The 27583-nt window shown below is 41.9% G+C and overlaps 1 protein-coding gene across 6 annotated transcripts; it reads right to left on the bottom strand.

The window, feature by feature from the left end:
* Positions 1-128: 128 nt before the first annotated feature.
* CILK1 (ciliogenesis associated kinase 1) lies at positions 129-27495 on the bottom strand. Of its 6 annotated transcripts, none has more exons than XM_048497212.1 (16): positions 27252-27495; positions 25790-25876; positions 25115-25161; positions 21776-22052; positions 15518-15572; positions 14091-14212; positions 13532-13611; positions 12052-12184; positions 10619-10790; positions 9361-9528; positions 7978-8280; positions 6467-6654; positions 4419-4561; positions 3509-3637; positions 2523-2651; positions 129-1306 (listed from the first exon to the last, which is right to left on the bottom strand). In XM_048497212.1, exons 4-16 carry the CDS (start codon positions 21874-21876, stop codon positions 1152-1154), a joined length of 1878 nt encoding a protein of 625 aa, XP_048353169.1. In that variant the 5' UTR covers positions 21877-22052; positions 25115-25161; positions 25790-25876; positions 27252-27495; the 3' UTR covers positions 129-1151. The 6 variants fall into 6 exon arrangements, with proteins under 6 accessions (XP_048353169.1, XP_048353178.1, XP_048353188.1 ...); XM_048497221.1 differs by having other exon boundaries at positions 25811-25876; XM_048497231.1 differs by lacking the exon at positions 25790-25876.
* Positions 27496-27583: the final 88 nt, after the last annotated feature.

The raw sequence follows: 27583 nt of genomic DNA, 5'->3' as shown, positions 1-27583 counted from the left end.
AATGTGTTTGATAAATTATGAAATATAATTATTTTCAATCTTATAGTTTAACTTCAAATCTAAATATGCTGGCAGTTGTATCAGACTACTTCTGATCAAATTATATATTGTCTTTCTTTTACTACAAACATTGTTTAATGATTTTATTTTATCCTGCCACATAGATGGCAAAAATTAAGATACTATAAGGTACAACAATTTGCATTTCTCTCATGAACTGGGTATATTTACAATTTTGCTTATAGAAATCCAAGACCTTTGTATTTTTAAACTACACAAATATGCCAATGCTAATTAAGTGATTAATGATGTATTTTTTGTTAAAGCAGAACAATTTTGATAGGAAAATAAATAGTGCATATTTTAATTTTTCCAAAGATTTCTAAGGGTTTTCCAGGGAAAAAAAGATTTTCTATAGATAGCGTCAAAATTTTGATAATCTTACATCTGAACACACCCAGATTTTATTCGGGGGGGGGGGGGGGGTGTCAGCATACCCCAAAGAATATGACAAAATGAGGCTCTGTAATGGGAGAATTGAACTGGTGGAAATACGGTTCAAGTTCAGGAACTGTGTAGTGGGATGTGTGCCATCGTGGGTCTGTTAATGGTCTAACTCTTATGCTTAATTTGCTGCTTGCCCTACATGCCATTCTAGAACTTACAATAAAATATTTGGTAAATGCCTTTTTCTTTCTTCTAACTGTACCTTAATTATGTGAAATACTGCATCAATTTGCTACATTTATTCACTTATATAAAAACATGATTCCCAAAGGAAAAATATTTTTCTTAAAAAAAGTTAATTTCAAAGTTTGTCATATAAAAATGCAAAAGAAGTTCATCCTAAGCCTGATATACAAATTTTTATGGTTCTATGAAAATAACTGTCCTGCTCATATAATAAAAACAATACAAAAATGGTACAAGTTTGCTTTCAAATACATACAACTCAGAACACATATATTCTTAATTGTATGTATTTGAAAATTTTGTATTTGAATATATATATATACACACATACACATCTCAAACAGTCTTGAAATTTCTTGGTCACAAAGAATATGCAAAGCTGCTGGCTTGTGAAATGTTACTGGAGGTTATATTAGCATTGGTCATTGTTCCACAAAAGGCACACTCAACTTGAGAATTCATCGGTGAGCGCCATATTTTGAAGACCAGTCAATTCGTCCGTGAACTGGCTGGACCATTGGTGGACGTGGCAGTAGTCCCGGTGTGCTTCTCATTGGTATATTAAATGCTGGCCTCCCAATATGAGGTCTGAAAGACTTCAGATGAGCATACTCTACAAATGAAAAAGAGTAAGCTATACAAAGAGCAAATGGGTCAGGGGTTTATGCTCAGGAAGAAAACTAGCAATTTTGACCAAAGGATTGCATAAAAATTTAGGATCTTCTATTTCAACATTCCAAGCCCACCTTTCAATCAACACTTATTAACATCAGTGTCTTAAATAAAGTATTATTTTCAATGCCACATTTAATTAATTTCATTGATTTCAACTGGACAGTAGATCCAATTCATAACTTTTCTTCAAAGTTAGATATAACTTGGCATGGGGGACAGCTTTGACTTTAATGGGTTTAGGAAGCTTGAAATCATCTTCAGTGAACAAGCTCAATTGGAGGATCTGGATACTTTTATGATGGGGGATCAGAATTCTTCTTAGCTGTGATGCTGACTGCAAGACTTTTTGTCTAGCTTGTTATTGTGTGTTTCCATACACACACACGAAGTTAGACTAAAAGTCACACGCACACATGCATACACAGGATTTTTTTTTTTGAATGGCAAGGGAATTTAAAGTGGTTTCAAGCTATCATTTTAGGCTCTGCAAAGAGTCACAGAACGGATTGGGTTTTTTTGTTATTGTAAGATTTTTTTAAAAAAAACAGAAAGATATATTCTTCATATATGACTAAAACTTAAGTAGATTTGCAGAGTGGCTTCTTTTCAAAAATTTAATCTGTGGCTAGAGTGGTCCAGAGTGGTGAATAGCGCGGAAGTGTTGTCCACACATTTCATGCCCATCTTTACAGCCCTAAAACCCAGTGGCAGCTGTTTTAGTGAAGCTAACTGGATACTGAATTTCACACCACTGGGATATGATCATTAAACATACACTATACTACAAAACAATTCTACTTTGAAGAATTCTGAACATGACACCACTGGCTGAGTTTTCCAGTGCAATCTTAGCCAAATGTGCACCTTCCAACAAGGGCATAACTTTGCTCAGGGTTGCAGTGTTACTGCAACCAGCCATTTTCAATCATTAAAAGTAAAGTAAGGATGCAGTGTTAGCAGACAGCAGTCCATCTGTTTAAGTAGGTACTAGAGAATAGTGTTGGACACATGGCAGGTTCTTCTAATGTGACCTGGGGTCATCTTAAATATACAGACAGGAGAGAAATTAGCACAGGTGTCAGGATTTCAGAATGAAACCGCACATGGGTCTGCAGCATTGTTGTTATTATTTAGAAAAGACAAGTAGCTCTTACGAGAAGATGGTTTGGCAGGGGGAAGATCAATGAGTGGCACCAACTGGACTCTCTGGCCAGCAGAGCCAACTTCTTTTTTTGGAAAAGAAGAGATGTAAACACCAGTCACTTCACCTGGTCCTGTGTGGCCTGGGGAAAAAATGGAAAACAGAAATGGACACAACTAAGACTAAGACAATGGATTAGCACAAACATTCACAAGGTACTAAATATCTTTAGAACCTACTTGTTTAAACATGGGAAGGAGGAATTAATTACCATTACACTTAGAGTCCCATCCAAGGGCGGGGGGGGGGGGGAGCAAAAGGGCTTGAGGGAGCAGGACAGCCATGTAGTGGCACATTTGCCCTCCCCAGGGCATTTGCCCTGGCAGAGGAGGCAGATGCACCTATGGCCACCTGCCCCTCAGCCCTGAATGGGGTTGCCTGTGGGTCGGAAATATGACTCTTCAATCTAGCACAGCCTAAAAACCAGTGCTGATGTCAGCTAGGATAATCAAGCAAACAAATCTCCTACACCTTACCCTTTTTGGCATCTAAATCAAGTGTGTCTTCTTGACTACATTCAAGACAAAAGGCGGAGGTTCTTTCACATGACTGTACTGTGTTAGCTACTGAGTGAATCAAGAGGATTCTTTTCTTGGGAAAAAAATCTTATCATTGATCTCATCTAAATTTGCAAATGAATTGCATAGCTTTTTGCAGCTAACAAGATGTTTTACAATTCTTCCTGCAAAGGCACCATCTGGGCTATCACACCTGCTCATATAAGCAGCAACCAGTCATTTCCATACAATAATATTGAAGAAAATCACACTTTAAATCATACAGCTTTAATTTTCAGCATCTGGAAGGCCCAATCCAGTGTCAGGGCATTTGTACTTAATGTGCCAGGTTAGCCAAGAATCCTGTTGAGTGGAGAACCAAGCATCCTACAGACAGTGCAATCTTACAGACTCTCCCATCATTTGCAGAGTTGCTTCTTACTGGAATTCAGCTTGGTGATCCCTCCTGCCACCACAGTTGACTTTCCGGGAATATTAGAACTGGGCCATGGATTAGAAGGGGTGGAATCTTTGCTTGAAGAGGATATTAAATTATTCCTTGTGCTTATTCCTAGGGCAAAAATAAAAAGCTGCGGTTAAAATGATGCAGGAATATATTTCTGTAATAGGTTGCAGAAGTTCTGTTTATCATCCTTACAGCATAAGTATAAAACTGGTTTGCGTAGCTATCCTCCTCCATATCCAGACAGTTTTTCCTCATCCTTTTACACACTTACTTGCAAATTCTAATAATACTTGATTGGGCAACTAGAGCACAAGAGGATCCTCAAAGGGTAAGTGGGGGGGGGGGGGGGGGGAGGGGGAAGACAAGCTTGGGATTTCCAGGACAGTTACTTAATATCGCGTTTCCCCAAAAATAAGACAGGGTCTTATATTAATTTTTGCACCAAAAGATGCATTAGGGCTTATTTTCGGGGTAGGGCTTTTTTTACGGTAAATATGGTACCTTCCCAATTTATTAAGGCGGGCTTTAGGCAGCTCCATTGCTTCCCTGTCAGGTGTGATGCAAGTTGCATCCTCATTGGCAGGGAGCATCCTGCTGGATCACACCATCCTGATCTGTAGCTACCGGTATGGCTTATTTTTGGAGTAGGGCTTATATTTTAAGCCTCCTCCAAAAATCCTGAAAAGTCATGATAGGGCTTATTTTTGGGGTAGGGCTTATTTTCAGGGAAACACGGTATAAGGAAAGCAAAGCGTTGGAAAGCATCCAGAGGAACAACAAAAGAAGCAGAAAAGGGCCTGGGGCCTCACACCACCAATCCCCATTTCAAAGACTAATTCCCAAACTTTATTAATTAGTATCTTAGTAAATAATTTTTTTTACTAACCAGGTAAATACCTAGAATGTTTCAAGTAATGCTGTTTGGCTGCGGAAACCTGTAATGTGGGTGTGTCCTGCCGAAGGTAGGAAGGAGCACTGTTGCCAGTTCCAATGCAGGTTGAAGGCTTCAAGTCTAAAATACTTTCAAATCTGTAGCAAAAACCAAAAAGACTCCTAGTTATGTATCATGGCACAGCCCTTCCATCATTCATATTGCCATGAATGGCGGAGCGCTTGCTTCAGGACAAAGAAACAAAATAACCCCTTGCCTTCTCAAGGCAGCTGCAGGCAAGATATAGACAACTATATACTATACATGTTAGTCAACTGAAATCTGACAAAGGAAGACACACAGTGCAGAGAAGACCTCTGTCAAGCCATGGAGTAGGGCGGGGGGAACCTAGAGAACAACTGAGAGAAGCAGACTAATTGCACAGGCGTTTATGGACCTGGGTTAACTCAGTATTATCCTATGCAAACGTACCTGTTTGCACAAGAGTTCACTGAACTCAGCAGGACTGAATCCTAAGTAAACATGCGTAAACTGCAAGGCTGCACTGCACACAGACTTCTTTAGAGAGATTTACACCACCAGCCTAAACAGGATTGAAGCCCAAGATACTAAGGCCTTGATTGTAGGGCATAGAACATGGAACCTTGGAACCGACATGCAACCCAAATGCCCAACTCTCACCTAAGAGTTGATTTCTGGTCCCACTGAAAAATTCTACCTCAGTCTGTGCTCTGGGATGAAATGAAAAAGTGTCAGAGTGGAGAAGAGAGTTGGAACATTGTCAGCCATGAAATGGTATTCTGAACTCATTCCTAAATTCCCATCATGTCCTAAGAACAGAGTGAGGGGAGGGGAGGATCAAAACATCACTTAGCTGCTCTCTCAGCTCTCAGTTTCCAGTCAAGATGCCTACCAAGATACTTGAGTTGTGCACCACATGTGCAAAGTGACATCAAGTTGCAGCCACCTTATGGCAACCCCAGCGAGCAGCTTTCAAGACAAGTGAGAAGCAGGTTGCCAATGCACCCTTGTCATCAGAGGCGAAGCTACAAGGCGAAGCTGCAAGGGGACTAGGGGGTGCATGTTGCACTAGGCGCTGCAAAAATTCAGGTTTGTGTTTTTTGTATTTTTTAGTGTTTTTTTCAGTTTTTGGCCTGAAGGGGGCACAGCTTTTAGGCTAGCAGCACCAGAATTTCAGGGCATCTTTAGGAGACTATCCTGATGATACCACCCAGGTTTGGTGATGTCTGGTTCAGGGGGTCCAAAGTTATGGACTCTCAAGGGGGGTGCCCCATCCCCCATTGTTTCCAATGGGAGCTAATAGGAGATGGGGGCTACACCTTTGAGGGTCCATAACTTTGGACCCCCTGAACCAAACTTTTATATTATCAGGAGAGTCTCCTAAAAAGACTCTGATTTTTTTGGTGCTGCTAGCCCCGTGGTGGCGAACCTATGGCACTTCAGATGTTCATGGACTACAATTCCCATCAGCCCCTGCCAGCATAGCCAATTCTCACCAATTGGCCATGCTGGCAGGGGCTGATGGGAATTATAGTCCATGAACATCTGGAGTGCCATAGGTTCGCCACCACAGGGCTAGCCTAAAAAATGAACCCCCTACAGGCCAAAAACTGAAAAAAACACTAAAAAATACAAAAACCACAAATAAAAATGGGTGTGCGTGTGTGCAAAACTCAGATTTCCCCTAGCTACATTTCCCCTAGCTACACCTCTGCTTGTCATACAGTATAATGAAAAGATGCTATTGTGTGTCCTCCTAAGCCATTCATGCCAAGTGTGAATATGAAAATAAAGGGAATCAGTTATAGACTGTAAAGAGCTACACCGGTCACATGGCCCATTTCCACAGTCAGTTTAAGTAAAAGTTGATTTAATCCTCCAAGACTGTTTACCTTCTAGTAAACACACTTAAGGTGGTGAACTTGCCACCAAGAAAAGGGCTGTGTGTGAGAGAATGAAGGAAAAAGCACAATGTGTGTGTACACATAAACACATTATCCGCAAAGGACAAAGTAACATACCTAGAAAGAGCTCCCTCAGTCTGTCCTTTATTTTGGAAGTCAGTTCTGGGAAGGGAAGACCCTTCCGCAGAATCTTCAAAGTCCTTCCAGTCCTCAGAACTTTTCACTGTGGCAGCCATATTTCCCCACTGACGCCTGTTCTTTGGCTTCAGCTCACCCTTTGTCTGCTCCGTCTCAGTGGCTGTTTTCTGTCATAGCAGGAAAAACAAAACAGATCAAAATCACAGGAAGGTGAGATCAGAGCTGCTGCATAATTGTGCAAATACATTGGTGTCTAGTGAAGGCTAAGAAACAAGGACAAACTGCCAGTATGTAAGTAGAATCAACCTAAAATATAGGTTAACAGAATCTAATACATGGTCATGTACCAGAGGCGTAGCTCCAAGGGGACGGGGGGGCGTTCCGGGGTGGGACGGGGGTGGAGGACACACCGGTGCACCGGCTGCTTTCCCCCTTGCCTCGCAATGCTCCTAAAGCATTTTGTACAATGCTCCTAAAGCAAATGTACAATGCTCCTAAAGCATTTTGATTCAATTTTCCAATATCTGGTTTTGAGACACAGAGTCATTTTTGTTGTTGTGTCATAAACAACTAACTAGTGAAAAGCTAAACTGTAAATAAAGAACCCCTTGATTAGGGCAAAAAAAGTGTATGGGGGAGGAAATCGGTAGAAAAATGAGAAGAGGGGAGGTGAAGACCATGAGATAGTAGATGGTGGTAGAAGAGCAGAAAAGGAAAAGATGGGTGGGTGGGTGGGTGGGTGGGTGCAACAGGAGGTAAAGTGGGACCCAGGAAAACACCTTAGACCACCTTATCAGCATTTCAATGATATATCATTAGATTGCAGTTCATGGCAAGTTGTCTTGGAAAGCAGATCCCTGCATTTCTTCATATTTCATCAAAGCTGAGGATCAGCAGCAGAGCATAACCTTGGCAAAGCTTCGTACATTCTTAGCCTCAGTCTCAGTCCCTAAAATCCCAGTTAAATGATCCCAGGTGTTAGGAAAGACCTTTCTACGCATGATATTCTAAGATCCTGCCAGTCAGAGGAGGAAGCTGTGTTAACACCAGATGGACCAATGGTCCAATTCAGTTTCGTTTAACTCTCCCTAAATACAACAACAGACTGTGAGCAGAAAACAGTTAAATCTTCCCAAGTTTTCATTGCTAAAGACATCCTTGGAAGTGCTACGTTTCTCACTCTGCCGACTCAACAATCAACTCTGATGTTTAATGCTCTAGAATGTGTATCCGAAATTTCAGGACCGTCACAGAATATAGTGGGGAAGGGGGGCTACAACAAGTGTGAAAGAATGCAACCTCTACCTGCAGCTACAGGCCCACTCTGGAGATACAGAACATTATGACAGGGAGGCAAACCCCTGCAATAGTACCCAGGTGAGCACACAGAGGGAATCCCATCTCCACTGCTTCACTTTGCATAAAGGGACCTATGCTTAAAACACACTATTGTTGCCTTTTCAAAAGGGTCACCAAAGACTGGGTCATACCTGCTGAGGAATTTTACTGTGAATATTTGGTAAAACCACCTGACTGGCCTTGTAATTCTTCAAATGGCCATTCGCCCAAGTGTCTGTTTTGAATGGGTACATCAGGGGATGAGATGGCTGGTTGGGTTGGAATGGTCTAGATGAGAGGCGAACGTTTGGCTGAGGTGGAGGCTCTGTAGGTGGGATGGGCTTCGTGTGGATTTGGGCTTTATCAGGAAGGTCTCTCTGTGATTTTCCAGCCTCCTGAATACAAGATGAGGGGCCCAAAGCTTGGCCAACCTGGAAGTAAGGATAGCGAAGTGCCTAAAAGGAATAAGAGAAAACTACAGTTAAACCAGGAAAACAGCAACCTGAAGACTCATTACACACACACACCACATTTTGCATTCTCCGTCCCTTTAACCAGAGCAATGTGTATGCCACAATTCTGCAAGAGGGCATAAAAGCATAGGCATAAGATCTAGCTTCCTGAAAATCTCTACTTTCATTTTTTGAAAATGAGAATATTTCTAGCCCTTATAGGTGGAAGATATTCTAGAAATTGTTTGGGTATTCCAGTGCTGAAATCCTGCAACCCAAAGTGCAGTTCACAGTTGGAGTGTTCTGCACAACTCTGTATCCTGATCCAGGGATGGCCAAATTACAATAAACATTGGGGGGGGGGGAGGGGGGGGAAGGCAAAATCATTGTGTAAAAGTAGAAAACCAAGCAAATTTACTTGGTTTGCAAAATTTGGATTATCTGGGATTTATTTCAGGTGTGTACAGACCCCTGTACTGACTGACTGCTACTCCAGAGACCATGCACTGTTCAGCTGCTGAGTAGTCGTACAGGCAATCCCATGCAGAGAATAGGGTTCACTGAAGCCGTTTCTTTATTTTTAGTGGTGGTTAGAAGGCCCCTCTTCCCCATTTTTTTAATAACTTAACTTTTTAAATTTGGTTTTCTTCCCATTGCACACCCACACAGGAGCCAAACATGGTTTCCCAAAGCCCTCATGTCCCTTTTCAGGGACTCTGAAATGAACACAAATCTCCAGTAGCATAGATATCCTTTCCGAAAAGCAGGAATTACAATGCAGAGAGAAGGAATAAAGAAAGAGATGACATATATAGAAGGGAATAATGAGGAGTAACAGATGGAGAACTAGAGAGAAACAAAGCTGAGGCAGCAACCCCCAAAAATCATATAAATATTTTACAGATCGGGGACTGTGGGAGCAACCGTGATCAGGAGGAACTGGTCACTGTTTCCATCTTCCCCACCTTCATTGCTGAAGGAGACTTTGATTCCAGAAAAGAGAGCATGTTACCAGCAAAGCAGGTAGGTAGCAAAACTGTGTGTGTGTGCGTGTGTGCGTGCGTACGTGCAGCAAATGCAAACCTGGTATGCCATTGGCCGTTTCTTGGGGTCCCACTGCAGCATGTCTCTCATGAGCTGTATTGCCTCACTGCTTGCATTAGGGATGAGGGTCTTCAGGTTGTTTGGCACACACTGTGGCCAACGAAAATTCATGGTGCTTGCAAGCCGGTAGCCCTCAGGCCAGTCATTCTGAAAGAGATGCAAATATGCTGGCCATTAAAAGAAATGTCTATGAAGTTATTGCAACTCCCTGTGTGATAGCTCCTCCCCACTAGGATACAGCCAGTGGTGGGATTCAGCTGGTTCGCACCACTTTGGCAGAACCGGTTGTCAAAATGGTGCTTGTAAACAAGTTGTTAAATTATTTTAATCCCACCACTGGAACCGGTTGTTAAATTATTTGAATCCCACCAGTGGGTACAGCCCAATGGTTTACTACCTCACTGAGAAGCAGGCCCCAGTTTATAGTTCAAGTATGCTCATTTCACCACCCAGAGAAGCAGAATGGCTTACACTCTGGGCCACTGCAGTTGCAACACTGGATTCTTCTTGCTGACGGAAACTAACCTCAGAACACACATTCCCTCTTTTCCTCTCCCTGGAGCAAATTCTGACCTCCCTCCATACTATGCGTGATGACAACCAAGGTTACTGCTATAACTAAGATCTGAAGTGGGTTTCAGACTCTAGTGAAAAACTGCTCCTATTCTTGTCACAGGCTAATGCACCAGTGACAAATGTAAAGAGCTGAATAAAGGGGGCAAACAACAAGGATCAATTCACGTGGACTGAGTGAATGAGAGAGAAGTCACAATGTAGCTACTAATGCTAAAGAGCAGGGGATAAACTTTAAGGGTGCAGTCCAAAGAGCACTCATATGGGGTCTGACTTTCTGCCAAGCAAATATTAAGGCCGAACGTGATTTTTAATTATTTTTCTTCCATCATTACCTTGTTACTGTAAGTCAGTGGTTCCCAGCTTTCCCCTCCCTGGTAGCCCATTGCTCTAAAAATGTACCACATATTTGCAAATCCATTATATAATTTTTTTACGTACCTACGAACATTTTGGTGTGTACTCAGGTTTGGAACCTCTACTATAGGTCATGAGAGCATACACAGCTAGTAAAAGGCTATTATCAATAGTATGATACCCACACCATTAATATACTAAAAAGCAATGGGGAAAATAAAAAAATAAACCTTAATATACAAGAACATCATATGCACATGGCTGCAATTCTCCATGGACATCAACAACAGGGTTTTCATTTAGCTACCTTTTTTGGTGTCCCCAGCACTTGACAAATCTTGAAAATAGTATCAATTTCACTGCAACCTGGGAAGAGGGGTCTGAGGGTGTAAACCTCTGCCATTATGCAACCAACCGCCCAGATGTCAATGGGAGAACTATAGTTAGTGGATCTCAAGAGCACTTCTGGAGCCCTGTACCTGTAAGCCAAAGCAAACATGGTCATCTATAGTGAGTGCTAATCAGAACGTCCCACAAGATTTTCATCAGCCTGAGACTGCAAGAGGGCCCTCTAAAAAGGGTTCATGATTTGCAGCAACAATGACTGCTCGACGTCAGCAATCATATTTAAGGTTCATTTGCTGTGATCCATTATTTGATGCTTAAAATTGCAGATCTTCATTTTAATGGGAAGACTAACAGCCAGTTTAGACTTGACCCTCTTAACAAAAGACATGTGCAACTGGTCCCTTAACCAATCTATGTTTCTCTTTAGAACACAGGATTACACCTTAGCAGCCATTGCAGCCAGCATCAGGGGATTTCTATGCGCTCTCTCCATGTACTGCCTATATCTGTCATCAAGGAGAGTTCTCAGGGCCTTCCTTCCATTTGCCTTTAACAGCTTGTTCTTTCTCACTCATTCTGAGGGCATCTGCTTTCCCCCACCTAAATATCCAGAATATTTAACAGTGGGGCTAGAAATCCTTTCCCATTTGTTCAGGTAACTTAGTGCAATATTGAATGGGTGAGGGAATGCTCTGCTTGAATCCCTGCCTGCAAGAGCACGTATGCTCTGGAAGTGATGTGGTGGCCATGAGGAAAAGAGGATTGGATCTCAAAAGTGTAGGGATAAACTTGGCTGCAAGTTACCCTCACCACATGAAGGTTCTGCCTGCTGTGAATTCTGAAAAGGACAGAAGTAATGCAAAGAAGGAAGGAGGAACTGTTGGCTGCCCTTTCCCATTCACTATTTATCTCCCCTTATCTTCCTTCCTAACTTCCCTGCTCTTCCCCCTCAACCTTCTGAGGAAAAATTGACCCCTAAATACTGGGAAAATAAAATCTTTGTTAATACAGTCTGTCCTGGAGCCTTCAGAATTCAAAACTGGCAAAGCAAATACAAAATGCAGTTCTCTTACTGATAGCAGCTTCCTCAAGATTTGTGTGAGAATATCAATTTTACCCTGACAAAGCTTTTCAAAGAACACATGGTGGACAATTTTTGAACAACATGCTATTCAGCACCTACTGCTTTATCTTTCTTGGTCAGCAGTTTTGACTTGCAAAAGGCCAGGGTGGCCTCTACTTTTGGCATTACTTGACAATCCATTGAACCCATACCTAAGTCAGCCTCAGGAAGGAATATTCAACAAATGCATGGCTTTTGACACAAATTTCAAACTTCATTGTGGGAATAATAGTTAATTCAACCCCACAAATTCTAATTATAGTGCTTACCATCTTGTGGATACATAGTCCGTGTAAGGAGGTTTGGACCTAATTTCCCGTGCCAAGCCAAAATCTGCTATTTTCACAAGTTCTGGTCCCATGCAAAGGAGGTTTTCAGGTTTCAAGTCTCTATGAAAAAATCCTGCAGTTCAAAATAAACACTGGTTGTAGTTCAGAATAAACATTGGTTAATCTTTCTCCACCACCCTGATCTACTTTCATTTACTGGGTGTGATTTTATGGCTGATTATCAGCATGCCTGCCAACTGACCTGAAATACCTAGCCTGGTCTGCACATCTGCCATAAAAGTTTGTTAAAGGAGCAGGACTCAGACAACACTAGGAAGTAGTTAATTTTTTAAAGGTAGGCAGCGGAGCTCAAGTCATCTGGAGGCCATATCCTCTGACTTAATTGCTCTGATTCCTAACCATGGTAAGGTGGAAAGTGGCCATGGTAACTCAAGGATGGTTGCACATGCCAACCCTGTATATTCAAGGGCTCAGCTGTGGTATTGCAAACAGAGCAGGGATGAGTCCCTGCTCAAAATCAATCCTACTAGAAAGTGGCTTGGATCCAACAGAACATTTTTGTGGCTGGAAGGATTTCTATCTGCAGAGTATGATTTGTTCCCTTACCCCATTCGGCTGCAGTGGAAAGTAGGGTTTAGGGGCACATTTTAGTCCATGGCAGTAAGGATGAACCATGAAAATTGCATTCCATGGGTGGAAATTCTCCAGCAGAACAAGCTACTAACACGTCAGAATAGTTTCTATACTTGTAAGCCACTTATAAGTTACTGCTACAAATCAAAGCAGAACACAGGGCATAAAAATACAGAACTAGCACCTGGAACAGACTTCCTAAGTGTGTGAAGGGGGGGGGGGGTTTCCTAGGACTGCATGTTTCACCTTATTTAAAACAGACAGAAAACCCAGTATTCAGAAAAAAATATCTCTCTCAGACAAAAAAACAGTACTCAGAAAAAATATCTTTCTCTCAGACATTTCAGCTTCTACATAATGCTTTGTATACATTATACCTATAATTCTTAAAACAGCCATACATACAACACAACAGTATCATTTGACTCAGAACTCCACAGAGCTGTTATGAGTACATGTCTTAACAAGACTTCTGTCCACAAAACTTGCTACATTCCATTTTAACAAGATGCCTCACATTTTCTGCATGGAATGGCAATTCATAACTCTCCATCAGAAATCAGACTGGGCGCACAAATGTATTCAAAGAGATCCATTTTTACTTAGAAATTGAAGTGTGTGATTACTGTGCAAGCAGCTTCTATCCAATGTATTTTTCAAGCCCCATTCACTTTTTTGAAGTCATTTTGCCATCATAAATCCAAACAAGAAACATTACAGCCCCCAAACTAATATAATGTTACTTTAATATTCCCCTCCCTGTGTCATTCCTCTGTGCCATCCCCACAGTCACAGATATAACTCCAATTTGGCATTAATATCTTACCATGTTTATGTATAAATGCAAGCCCTTGAAGAATTTGATACATAATATTCCTGATAGTAGTTTCCGGAAACAATTTATTCCTGTAACGTAGAAGTTTAAGAGAAATGTTTGTTGATACATGGGTTTCTTACCTTTATATACACTGAAGTAATAGCCGATAGCTGATACAAATACAATCGGCTATCCACACCATACATATGTGTTCTTTTTTTATTTTAAACTAGTTTGCACAGTCTGCTATTACCTTTTCAATCTGCCTTCCTTTTAATATGATGAACGCAGCAAGTATGGCTCTCTTCCCCACCTTTTAACTCTCAAGACAATGCTTTAAGATATGCTCAGATGCAGAATGACAACCACAGCTCCATATTCACCAGCACACTAACAACTACATTATCACATCCTACCACAAGTGTTATGCTTGCTGCGTGCTCACTGTGATTTGCTGAAATGACAGTAAGCTGTACAGCAGCAGAACTTAATGGACCAGGTTCCAAAACATTGATTAGCCCTGAATGTATTTTAAGAGGAAAATCTGCTTGCCAGAAAACCAACATACCTTTCTTTCATCAACTGATAAAGGTTCTCCTTCATGTATTCGAACACAAAGTACAGATTATCATTTTCTCGGATAACTTCTTTTAGCTTCACCACATTGGCATGGTTGAGTTTCTTCAAGGACTGAAAGTACAAGATAAGGCTATCAAGGCATTGTTGCAGTCAGGGTTTCCTGATATGTGACAATGAATCTTTGTCTCAGAAACAAGAGCTCTCTCTAAATTCAACAAATTCTCTCTAAATACCTGGCTGTTAAAAACTTACTCAGACATTCACTATGTTCCTTCAGCTATATATGATGCATGCTGATAATGAGCATTTTTGCGCAAACTGCATTTCAGCACCCCATGTTCCTAAATGCTTACATTGTTTATTTCAATACAACATCCTGCCTTTGATTTTTCAACCACTGCTCTCTATGGTGACAGAACGCAGTACCAGTTCCACATTTGACGCACATCTTCTACTTTTCTTTGCATCTTCCTGTTATGTCCATGACAGCTACTACTAACATTGCCATCCTAAGTCAAGTTCCACACTTCTAAGTCCATTGACTATAGTAGACATAAAAGGGCGTACATTCGCTTAGGATAGTACTGTATGTCAACCGGGGCAGAATGAGAACCTACTGTCTATTCTTTGCCCTTCCATCAACCTCTGAAATGTTGCATCAGGGTTATACACTTTATGGTTACCTATGATTACCTTGAAATATCTGTTCAGATATGAAAGAATCCACAAGATGTTTCACTATATGGACAGAAGAAGAAGAGTTGGATTTATATCTCCCCTTTCTCTCCTGTAAGGAGACTCAAAGGGGCTTACAAACTCCTTCCCCTTTCCCCCTCACAACAAACACATTGTGAGGTAGGTGGGGCTGAGAGAGCTCATAAAAACTCTGACTAGCCCAAGATCACTCAGCTGGCATGTGTTGGAATGCACAGGCTAATCTGGATTCCTCAGATAAGCCTCCACAGCTCAAGTGGCAGAGCGGGGAATCAAACCCGGTTCCTCCAGATTAGAGTACACTGCTCTTAACCCCTACGCCACTGCTGGTAGTTGAAAGCACGGAGCTACCTTTAACATTACACAGCAGTTTAAAAGTATTGTCTTGATTAACAACACAATACCAGAGTTAACACAGAGTTAACACCTTTCTAAGTCCATGGACTGCAATGAACAGAAGGGTGCAACTTGTTCATGACATTAGATGGGATCAACCATCATTTTGCTGGTGAAAAAGGGAAGAGGTGATTCTCTTTGATCACCCAAAAATGCTATGCTGAGGATCATGGAAGCTAAATGAACAAACTGCATATATGACTGAGGGGGATGTAGTATGGATAGTAAGGAGGGGAATTAGGAGAAATGGAGTGAAAGAGCTGTTAGATCCAACCCCTCAATTCCACCACTTTACAACCCCAGTACCTTAACCTCTCGAAGATTCATGCATTCCTCCCACGAGTAAAACTTCCTTTTCATCCTTAAAAAAAGCACAGAATAAAAAAGTTAACATCACCCCCGGTAACTCCATCAGCCATTTCACATTTTCATTCTAGTGGCATCATGGCATTGAATATGTGGGATACATAGTGCCAGCATTCAGATGTGTGCGCATTCAAGGTAATGCACATACAAAGAAAAATCAAATGTATACCATACACCAACTGCATGCATGATCATTGTAATTTGTGGACAAGGCTAATTCAAAGAGTAACACTGCTTGATCTTACAAGCCTGCCTACTCATTACATTAAATCCCTTTTGTATGTCGGGTAAAAGTATCATGATGTTTCCTCACCATTTGCCTGTGCCAAATATAAAATTTTAGAAAATCCTCAACTCATACACATGCAATTTCCCGTTTATAAACTTCTGTTGCCAAGATTGTTTTCACTGAGAATGAAACCAAACATCTTCTATCAAAATGAGGCCTTGAAAAACAGCACCTTATTAAACAGCCCTGCAAAACAATGGGTGGTCAAAGGTCAAATAGTACTATATGAACCTATGGGGAAGAAGGTATGTAATCCTATTTATCCCTATATAGTCAAGAGTATTAACACACAGCCATATTCTACACATAAAGTAGCCTTTTCATATTCCCAAAGCTAGACGCGTGTTGGGATACATTTTGGCCAGCTATGACAAATCTGGATTTGGCTCTTTCAGAATCTCCAGTTGCAAGCCAAACCATGACCAAAAAATTCTGCAAGCATGAAAAAAAGACGGTTAAACAGACCCCAAACCTGCTGAGACACAGCTCAGTCCCTCAAAATGCGCCAAGGGCAAAAGCTTAACTGTGGACCAAGTGAACTAGAGGTTACATTCTAAATTAGTTATATAAGGGTTCTTCTGACCCAATTCTCAATATTTTCAGTCAGATGACAGCAGCTGGGGACAGATTTTCAAACTGCTGCAACAGCCTGATTCAGTCACGACCATAACACTTTGGGAGGGCTTCAGCCGTACACCATTTTGGCCACCTGAAACAACCAGGAGAGGTGTTATTTCGCCCATTGTGAGAATGTACATGCACTGACTAAGTAAGTTCTTTTAAAACACACATCCAGTTTGGCCCAAAGTATTAGGTGGTGGACTGCTCTCTGACCCATGCTAAAAAAAATTACAGTTCTGCACTAAGAAGAGCTCTGCACTTTTGACCTGTATAAAATTATATAAATTGAGCATAACTTCTTTAATTTTGCACGTTTTCTCTGAGATTTTTACCATTTTGCTGTCCACTTGAATAGACAGGGTTGTGCCAGTGCTAAATATCTTCTCAGTCATAACGAATGGAAAAACTTGCTTCAAAAAAACAAAGGCCAAGAGCCTTAAGTTAAATTATGTCCCCAGTACCACATCAAAAGCATTTGGGGGTTCCTCCAGATTCACAGAGCACATGCACTCAGTGTTTGAATCTCCCTGCTTGAATGATCAGGTTCCCTCTGTTAGCTGGATGGCTGAAAGCAGTTACCCAAGGTCACAGCTCCTGTCTTCAAAAATCTCCTAAACGTGTGCTGTCTGTCATGCCCCCACAAGACCTTTGTTTATTTCCCCTTTAAGATTTAGTTTCCCCACAGTTAGTATGGGTTTAGCTATGTTTTGTATAGTATTCAATGGGAGGGAATCTAATTTAGTTCTGTCCCTTTAAGAAGCCCTAGGGCTGGTGTTCTATGGCAGTTATTACCCAGCAACCCGTCTGATTTTGGCAGTTAGGTGCCAATGGAAGCTGGGTGACAGCAACAAGTTAGACAGTCAAAGATGTTATAGACTCACAGCATTTATGTTAGACAGTCATAGATGTTATAGGCTCACAGTATTTACGTCAATAAATTCCAGACTCCAGAATGTTTCTGCAACAAAGTAACCTTTATTTAGTTAGACCTGGGAGGAGTCAGGGTATGTCAACGTTGTTACAATTAAAGCTTTAAGTATTGAACTGTTAACTGAGTCAGTGAGCCTTACATTCTGCTTTGGCCGGGTGCAGGGCACCTAAATAACCACCTGGGAAGCAGAACAGTCTAACTTGAGTCTAAGTTGAATGTTCCCAGTTTCCAAAAGGCCGAATTGAAAGTTTTCAGTTGGTGAGAAACAAGGCAGGGAGCCTTTGCAGTAAAGGAACAAAGAAAGTCTCCTAGCAACAGTAAGAGATTGGTTCCTACAAGCCCTAAAGTAGCTGGGCATAGGAAAATTGAAGTCTTATTTGCTAGGAGCACCGGCAATGTAAGAAAGAGAAGAAACTCACTCAGAGCCAACAAGCTCTATTTCACAAAGCAATGCTAGAAATAAAAAGCCCACTACCAAAATGTTAGCATATTTGCAAGAGCAGGTGAATGTATTGCAACTCAGATGCTCTGAGGCGTGGCAAGACCTCCTAGCTATTAATCAATCTGGAAATTGCCTCGCACAAGAAGAAGAAATATTAAGTTGTAAGGAGATTTTACAACAACATTACCTTTTTTGGAAAGGTCAGCTAAGCGTTACGATTTCCCTCCTAGAGCGTATGAATACGTCAGAAGCCTTGAATATCAAGACAAAGATAGAGAAGGATCAGAGAGAAAAGGCAAACTTCTTTAACAACATTATGTGTGGTTTATCCAGCAAGTTGCAGGGGTTGCAAGCAAGTCAACAATCAGAGATCCAGTACGCGTAAGAAGAAGAATCCACCAAAACAACTGTAGACACTGCATCCCTATTCAGAGGCATAGGAAGAGGAATGTCACTTCACATTCCAAGAAAGGTTACACCTGAAGTGCCAAGCAAGTTTGGCAGTAAATCTGCAACTAAATCCTCGTTTTCCCACACATCCCACAGAACAAGAAGCACTAGGTCAGGCTCAAATTATAGCAGTGCCTCTTGTCGTTCCCAAAGATTGGCTATGGAAATGAAGATCCTGGAAGCCAAAGCTGATGCAGCGGTTGCTGCAAAACAAGTAGATTGCTTAAAGAGAAAACAAGAAATCATTGAAGAACAAGCTCATTTGAAAGCCCAGGAAGTGGTCCATCAGGCCCATCAAGCCCAGTTGAAAGTCCAGGAAGAGGCTCGACAAGCAAAAGTAGAAGCAGTCTTGTCAACACTAAAACAAACAGCAAAGGCAGAAGAGCTGATGACGAGAGCTCAAGTTTTGCAGCAAGGCCTTAAAGAGAGTTTATTTACCTTCTGCGCTAAAGAAATAGAGTGCTGATTCGGAAGAATTCAGAGTGACAGAACAGCTGGCAGCTGCAGAATCAGCAGAACGAGTGTTCCAGATGTCCAAAGTGCAGCAACCAGCTACATCGATGTTCCAGATGCCCAAAGAGCAGCAACCTGTGTCAATGTTTCAGAGGCCAGAAGTGCAACACCAAGCAACTTACTTTCAACCACAGCCTAGTGTGGTGATACCAGAGGTGACCAGCCGACAGGCAGATCTGTGGAACAGTCTACCTCAAGCCAAAGAGAAGCAAGATTGGCCAACAAGCTCACACAACGTGACATGGTCAACATACACCACTCCAGTTGCAGCATATACTTTCAATCCTGCAGTTCCTAGACGGGGACCAGAACTGCCTAAGACAGGGGTCGGGAACCCGCGGCTCCTGAGCCGCAAACGGCTCTTCGATGCTTCTTGTGCGGCTCCCGGCATGGCTGCCCAAGCCCGGGCAGAAATTTAAGGCAGCGAGGCAAGCAGGGAAGCGAGCGGAGCAGGGCCGGGCGGGCAAGAGAGCAGGGAGGAAGCGAGCGGGGAGGGGGGGCAAGCAAGCGGCGAGTGGGTGGGAAAACGGTTGCCAAACAACCAAGTTGCCAAACAACCACGTTAGGGCAAGTGAGCGGGGAGGAAGCGAGCGTGAGTGGGCGGGCGGGCGGGCAAGTGAGTGGGGAGGCGATCGGTTGAGTGAGCAGGGGGCGAGTGGACAAGTGAGTGGGGCGGGCGGGCAAGCGAGCGGTGGGGGAGCGGGCGGGCAGCGGAGCGAGCAAGAGCGGGGGGGCAAGCAAGCGGGGGGAGCAAGCGAGCAGGCGGGGGGCAAGCAAGCGGCGAGTGGGTGGGAAAACGGGTGGGGGAGTGGGGGCAAGCGGGCAGGGAGGCGGGCGAGCCAAATGGCTCTTTGACTGGCCTAAGATGACAACTGTTCCTGCAGTATCATCAACTCCACAGCAGGCTTTTACCCAGCCAAGAAGCAAGTTGCCAAACAACCACGTTATGGCATTACAGCACCTGAAAGTTCCGGGGAGTGAACTAGGAGAAAGGTGTGATGAGAGGTTTGATGCACCCTTGCATAGTACTGCTATGTCAGTTTATGAAGATGAAAAAACCCAGTATTTAGAACATGATGAATCCATCAGTAATTCATCTGATAACAGTGTACCTGATGCTCCTGTGACCATCAGCAGGCACAAAAATGAAGTCTTGCACAGAAAAGCAAAAATCAGCTCGCGGTAAAATCAAGGCGAGTGAGAAGAGATGGTACTGAATCACAATCTGAGATAAATGATCTGATGCCTAAGTTGATTGTTACATCCTCTGTGCAGCAAGAGGAGAGATATGCACCAGGAAAGGAGATAGAAAACATCACAGATCCAGAAGATGATCTCATAGTAAACAGTTGGCATTCTGAGAGGCTTTCCAGACATGTCACAGAATCGAATGTTGTTCTGGACAAGTTCGAGAAAATAACAGGTCAACACAAACAATGAAAATATCCTCTCTCAGAAACACAAAAGAATTTCTAAAGCAGGAAGGCTGCAAATGGCTTTTTAATCCATCACATGCGTGGACCGATACAACTATAGCCTCAGATTTAAAAGGAGTACACTACAAACAATGGCAACAGGTGCAGTCTTTGGCTAATGCATTCTGGAAGAGATGGAAGAGAGAATATTTGCCATTGTTACAAAAAAGAAGCAAATGGGAAGAACCCCAACCAGATCTTCAAGTAGGAGACGTGGTCTTGATGAAGGAAAAAGAATCTCCATGGAGGTTCTGGCCATTGGCCATTGTGATAGAAGTAGTTCCAGGAGAGGACCACAGAGTGCGTAAGGTTAAAATAAAGATAATTACTGATATTCGACAGGTGTAGCAGAGACTTTGCTGAAATTGATAAGCCACAGTTCAGCTTTCCAGGAGCAAGATGGAGATGGCTGCCTTCCTTTACATGATGCAGCAGCTCAACTCAACAAACATATTCTAGAAATAACTCTGAAAGCTTCAGACCCCACAGTGTGGCAACAGACAAATATGAAAGGAGAGACTCCTCTCTTTGTAGCGGTGGATAAATGTCTTGTTGAAAACGTCCATTTTCTGCTACTTAATAACTTTAACCCTGATTTTAAGAATGAAGATGGAGATTCTTCTTTATTTATAGCTGTTCAACATGACTCCTATGAAATTGCCTCCTTGCTGCGACAATTTGGTGCCAAAGTCATGTCAAGAATGTTACTGAATTACGGGTATGATGTGTACCGTTGCTTCGACTGTTTTCACGGAGACAAGCATTCCCGGTACATGTTTGAAGAATGGACCTCTACTGCTATTAAAGACAATATGTTTTGTGAAGTGATAACTGTAGCATGGCTAAAGCATCTCTCTGGAAAACTAGTACATGTGATGCTAGATTATGTGGATCATATACGACTCTGTTCTAAACTTCAGAGTGTTCTTCAAGAGCAAAAATTATGGCCAGAAAAATCCATTTTGAACCCAAACACGCAAGAGAGGTTAGCCACCACACCTGTCATTATCCATAGAAAGTGTTTGCAGAGAGAGTCAACCCAAGACATAGAGGTCTGTGATCAGCCTCTGAAACAACTTGAACATTCCCGATGGGAATACTGGAACTCAGTACTTGTTGCATTGGCACAAGTCTGCCTACCAGATAGACATGTGTTTTTCTCATCCAGCCCATGGATTCCCAATGGCTGAGGAGACAGACACTTGAGAGATCCTGAGCGTTGAACTTCAGTGAACCACAAGCAGTTTGAATTCTGCAATCAAGATTGTTAGAAGTTTATAGTTATAGTTAGCATAGAAGTTTACAGTTAGCATAGTCAATATTATGTATTAGTGATAGACAGTTATTAAGAGTAGTACAGTAAGAATAGTTAAGTATAGTTAATGGAAGTTGATAAAGGTAAAACTTCCAGAGGAAGTTTTAGGCGGGAGTGTCACGCCCCCATTTAAAATACAAACACAGAACAAAAGTCACTTACCTCTTAATGGCAAGAAGCTCCCCAGATTCAATACTCCTTCCCAGGAGGACAGAACCATATGTTCCATCTCCTAGCTGTTTGATAGTCGTATACCGATTCATGTTGGGATTCCTCTTGGGTGCAAACTCATTTCAACCTATACAGTGCACTTGTCTGTGGCTGAAGCATTTCCCCTAAGACTGGAGCCAGTTTTTTTCGGTGGCAGCACAAATATGAAGTATCTAGGACCATGTGAAGGTTGTCAGGGGTCATAGTTTCACAAGGACTGGCTTTCTGTCTGGAAAAATACACAGCAAAGAGAAATGCTCACCATTTTCCAAGCTCAAATGCCTGAAAGCTCTTATTTCTCTACAGTGTTGCTCACCACTATTATTTGTCTTCTTCCTGGTCTGTCTGAAGATAGGGGATCAAATTATAGCTGACCCTTGAATATGCAGTACTGATAAACTGCCTAGATGAACTACGTGTCTGCAATTTATATTAGCAGTTGGGAGACTGATAAAGGTATGAGGGCACAAACAAGTATAAACTGAGGACAGGTTCAGGAAGAAGTTGGCTACTTTTGTACAGTCGCTGTAAAATCCTGAGAGAGCCTTTTAATTTATTTCAGCAAAATACTTCCTGTGTCAGAACCCCACCCCATCATTTCTAAAAGTGCAGACCAGAAACATACAGTCCAGGCCAAAATTGTCCTAGCAGAACTTAGGCAACAGTGCAATCCTAAACAGAGTTACACTTAGAAAATTCAGTGGACTTAGAATGGTGCAATGGTATTTACGAACACACTATCACAATGCAATCTTAGGAGATCTAGATTTATTTACTGCTAATAGTCAAAGGCCACTGCCAAGTTAACATCCTCTGTATTTCCATATTCCATCTTTGTAGCTCACACTTGTGTAGCTGCCCTGATGAGCTGTGATGTTGAATTTGAAATGTTTTTAGAGTTAAGGCTTGAGCGTCTGTTTCAGGGGTAGGGAACCTGCGGCTCGAGAGCCGCATGCGGCTCTTCTGCCCTTGCACTGCGGCTCCACGAGCAGAGCCGCTGCCCCCATCCTTGCCCGCCCTGCAGGAAGCAGGGCGGGCGCACCAACCGCCCGCTGGCGTTGGCTGGGCCGTGCCGCGGGCTTCCCCTCTCACCCGCCCCGTTGGAGCGGGGTGGGCGCTTTCCCGGTGGCCGGCAAAGCCAAGCCACCGGCTTCATCCTTGCCCGCCCTGCAGGCAGCAGGGTGGGTGCACCAATGGTCCGCGGCTGGCTGGGCTGCGGGCTTCCCCTCTCGCCCGCCTCGTTCGAGCGGGGCAGGCGCTTTCCCGGCAGCCGGTGAGGCCGAGCCACTGGCCCCATCCTTGCCCGCCCTGCAGGTAGCAGGGCGGACGCATCCATGCGCTTCTCAGAATGAGCGGAGTAAAAGGTAGAAAAAAACCCTATATATATAGTGTTATCTTTATTTTAAATGTCAAAAATTATTTGCGGCTCCAAGTGTTTTCTTTTCCCGTGGAAAATGGGTCCAAATGGCTCTTTGAGTGTTAAAGGTTCCCTACCCCCGGTCTGTTTGGAACGGTTTTAACTGAGATGTAAATTTAACTGTGTTTTTATTGACCTGTACACCGCCCAGAGCCCTTAGGGAATGGGGCGGTATATCAAAACTAACAAACAAATAAATAAAATAAACATAACATATAACAGAAATTAATAGGAAAAAATACTAACACTACACAGAATTTAAAAACACATGAACCAAGCTGTCCCCTAAATACAGACTGTTTATATTAAGACAACAATAAAGCTTCCATAAAATAAGTTGAACTACAACACGTTTAAACAGTTCACTACCAGGCAGACATAGCTTTGGAACAAATCATCTTAGCCATCGATTCATAAACAGAAGATATGAGTTACATACTGACCCTATGCCAGATAATAAGTAGATTATTTCTCTGCCTCAGATCCTGTTCAAATGGGATAAAATAGCTAAGAACAATCCTAGGATAAGTTGCTCCAGGTTAAGCCCACTGAAAATACTGTACTTAGATTGGAGTAACTCTACATAGGATTGCACTGCTAATTATATACTAGGATTATCTATCAGACCAGCTGCCCTATTTCGAAGAGCTACAGCAAAGAGCTGCAAAAGATTTATCATTTTCTACCCTAGTCTACCATCTGGCAACCATATTCTTTATGACAGCCAGCTCACATACAAAAAGGCTAAATGTGATCTTATCTGATTTAATTTACACTCATCGTTTGCCTTTAAGAAGACAGCAAGGGCGAAACAAAGCACCTGAAAATTGTCACACCAGAAAATTCATTTTTTACAGCTACAAGAAACAATATCCTCTATTATTCAGAGATTAGCAATAGGTCCCTGATATATACAGAGAAGTGGGTTAATACAGTTGATTTTTGTACATGGTCACCAGCCTGTGAACCACAGCCCTACAAAACAAAGTCACACTTATACTAAAGAGACAGAACAATAATGTCCATGTCTCTTTAAAATGGCCACTAAGAGACTTGGAAATTATGAAGAACAAGGCACATCACAGACAAAGTTTGTGCTGGAGAAAATTTAACTTATATTTGCTACAAATTAGTAGTCAAAGAGTTTTTTAAATGCTATTTGACTGAAATATTTGACTAAATATAGAGTTTTTAATGCTATTTGACTAAATATAAAAATATATGTGGTATGCAGTAATTCTAAAGCTGAAAAATAAATCAGAAAAAGGAAGAACACAAAGCTATTTTTTTAAAAAATGTTTTTGAGTTTGCTGGCAGTTAAGTATGCCAGAATGAGAACAATGCAGCTTTCATAGTGGCTATTCAAAGGCCATCAGGGCCATATCCTGAATATTCATATTCCAACAATGCATACAGACAAATAAAAAAGAAGAGAGGATGATGTCAGGTTTTACTGGTAACTACTGTCAAGTATGTCATAGAACATTATAGTTATGCTGACTGGCTTTCAGTTTTATTTATGAATTCTTGCAAGACTAGAGATAACAGCAAAATAACTTAACAATTGTTTGTTAAGGAGGCATTTTTTCACAATCACACTTTAAACCTGGTCTCCACCAACTCATATATTTGGCCCACTGTGCCTGGTAATCCCATTATTTTAGTGCTCTTAAAAAACCTGGGTGTTTATCAAAACCCTCAAAGGCCCTCCCCATATTTGGCTAATAAGTTGTACTTGCCTTTATGGGTCAACAAATTGTAAACAAATAAAAACAAATAGCATATATACATATAGCAAAACTGAGGATCTTTATGTTAGCCAAAGTTCTTCCTTCTAGCCCTGGTATATATTAGGCAATTTAAAGTATACTTACTTGTGAGGAATCCAGGCTGGCACCAGAGAGTCCGTGAAAATGTGCTGCTGTATAAAAAGGAGAGCCAAATTCAATTATAAACAACATCAATTAAGTCAAACAGAACTTTCACAGCATTTGTTTAATTCTACAAGACAAATGATCAAAACAATCATTTCCAGATTTTGCTGCACAGTGTTCAGTTGAATCCTGTGCAGCACCTTTCACTAGACAAGTATCACACAAATTTAAGTACCACCATTGAATCCCTTCTACATGTCTGTTATATAAGATAGTAGATGCTTTAAAATCTTTTCTTACAGGACAGGCCTCATCAGGAAGCTCTCAAGTTACGCCTTATTGGGGCATCCGATTCTAAAATCTAGCAGCAACATTAAAAACAATTTTAGAGATTCAAACTGTTACAAATAAAATTTCCACAAACAAATCGCCACCCTACAAAGCACTGAGGATTCTAGAGTAGGGAGGGAGAAACCACATTAGGATTAACCTTGTTAATCGAAGCCCCCAATCTGTCATGTCTGGTAAGTGACACATATACAGAAGTCCTTCCAAGAAAGCCTGTTAATGCCACATGATGCCTTTCAGGATGCCGCAAATCCCACAAATGAGGAAAATGCAGTTCGTACAAGACAAAAAAACCCTTGCCCAAGGTCTTAGTTACAGCATAATTACTATAAATCCTGCAGTCAGAACCTGTAGATCCTCTCATGAAGTCAAAGTCTGTGACAGAATCATCACGCTGATGTGGACAGGAAGGAGCTTTCCACCGAGCAGCAAAATACATAGACACAAAGGAAAACACAGCCATTTAGCAGGGACAACCAGCAGCTTCCCCTGACGAAAGCAACCCAGCAGCTCCCCCGTCTGGCCTTCCACTAGCTTACCTTCAATTACAACCAAATCTCATTTTATAGTTATCTGATTTAAGAAGAAGCAGCGAGCTTAGTTTGAACCAAAGTTTACTGTGGCTCAAACACACAGGTACTGCTTTACAATACCTGGACTTCACCTATGTATGAAGCTAACAAGATCTCTGAACATGTGCCCAGCACCTTTTATTCAACACCTATTATATCCCACACATTGGGTGAGCTTCTAACTCATTCAACATGGATTTTAGGGAGGTGTAAGCTATGCCATTTGTAAAAATTGAAACAAGAGGTGTCCTTGGTTAAAAAAAAATGTTTCTGCATATTGGCACTGCAAAATAATAATAGTCAGTTTGTAGTGGATAAAATCACTGTTTGACTGTGGCCCCATAGCCTAGTTAAAATAGTTAAACTCTTTAACCGCCAGACAACTACATGGGACAGCAAACTGCAAGTATATAATATCAGGGTCACATGAGAGCCAATGGGGTATAGTTGTCGGAGTATCAGAGGATTCACATCCCTACTTTGCCACAGAAGTTTGATGGGAGACCTTGAGTCAGTCACTCTCTCTCATGAGGAGAGAATGACAGATCTACTAAATAAAATAAAAGCTATAACATAACAGGAAGTTGTGGAGCCCTTGTTATGGCCTATTCACTGTCATGAGCAGTACCGTGACCAGCAGACCAAGAGCGCTGAGGGCAGGAAACAGGCCAAGCATCAGGTGGTCATGTTTACTCTCCATCTCTGAGTTGCTTCTCCTTGCTGTTCTCCTGCTCCTCTCAGCATGAATGCAAAAAGTAGAAATCAAACTGGTGACTCTGTAGGGACTTCTGACTCAGCAGCTGGATCTCTGGGGCCCAAGAGTCCTGGCCACTTTGCTAAATGATGGTATTTATCAAACACTGCCACTAGTTCATCTTCTTCCTTTCAATTTTTTTCATGAGCTTTTTGGTAAAATGAGAAAAGCAGTGTGACAAATTCCAGAAAGTTGCTTTGTTACAGCAAAATCCATCTCCATAACTGCTTGTGCCATTTTAAAAAAAGGTACAATAGGCTGCATTGTTATAAAAGTACTGGTGAAATTCCAAAGACTAGTAGGGAGAAAATACTTGTTTAGGGTCTCATTGCAGATTACTTGGCTGTACAAATCCCAGATACTATAGTTTTAAATCCTCCTAAGGTTTTAGATTTCATTGCAATGACTTGGCTCAGTGCTTTCATTGTTTTGTTAAGCAACTTTATAATTTTACTTCTCTTACCTGTTTATTACTGTTAAATGCTTTTGGCTGCTTGTTGGGGTCAGTGGTTTCTCTAAACTCTTCTCCTCATATGTTTTACTGAGTGGCTGCCCGCAGCTGATTTATGAAAACACACAGAGAGAAAGAAGGAAATATAAATATGGGCTGAAATGAATCCCTCCCGCCACTGCTTGGTTCAGATTAAGATGCACCCCTGAGAGCCCAAACAGGTTACAAAATCACCGCACGCATAAGCGGAATCTGCCATCATTTAATCTAACCAATCATGAGCCATGCGGCCCATACGGAGCTTCGGCAGCTCCCGGCGTTCAATGCGCCGCCTACATTTCCCT

This window comes from Sphaerodactylus townsendi, linkage group LG01, assembly GCF_021028975.2.
Source record: "Sphaerodactylus townsendi isolate TG3544 linkage group LG01, MPM_Stown_v2.3, whole genome shotgun sequence".
In the NCBI taxonomy this organism is placed as follows: domain Eukaryota; kingdom Metazoa; phylum Chordata; class Lepidosauria; order Squamata; family Sphaerodactylidae; genus Sphaerodactylus; species Sphaerodactylus townsendi.
The sequence above is the reverse complement of the archived record's forward strand: the minus strand, read 5'-3'. Positions and strand labels throughout refer to the sequence as shown.

Bases quoted from the DNA above. Each gene is read 5' to 3' on its own strand.
- CILK1 (XM_048497212.1), bottom strand. From the start codon at position 21,876: ATGAATCGGTATACGACTATCAAACAGCTAGGAGATGGAACATATGGT. The intron at 6,655-7,977 runs GTATGACCCAGT...CTGCTATGACAG, and splicing joins ACAGTAAAATTCCTCAGCAG to AAAACAGCCACTGAGACGGA. The intron at 2,652-3,508 runs GTAAGAAGCAAC...TTTTTTCCCCAG, and splicing joins GATCACCAAGCTGAATTCCA to GCCACACAGGACCAGGTGAA.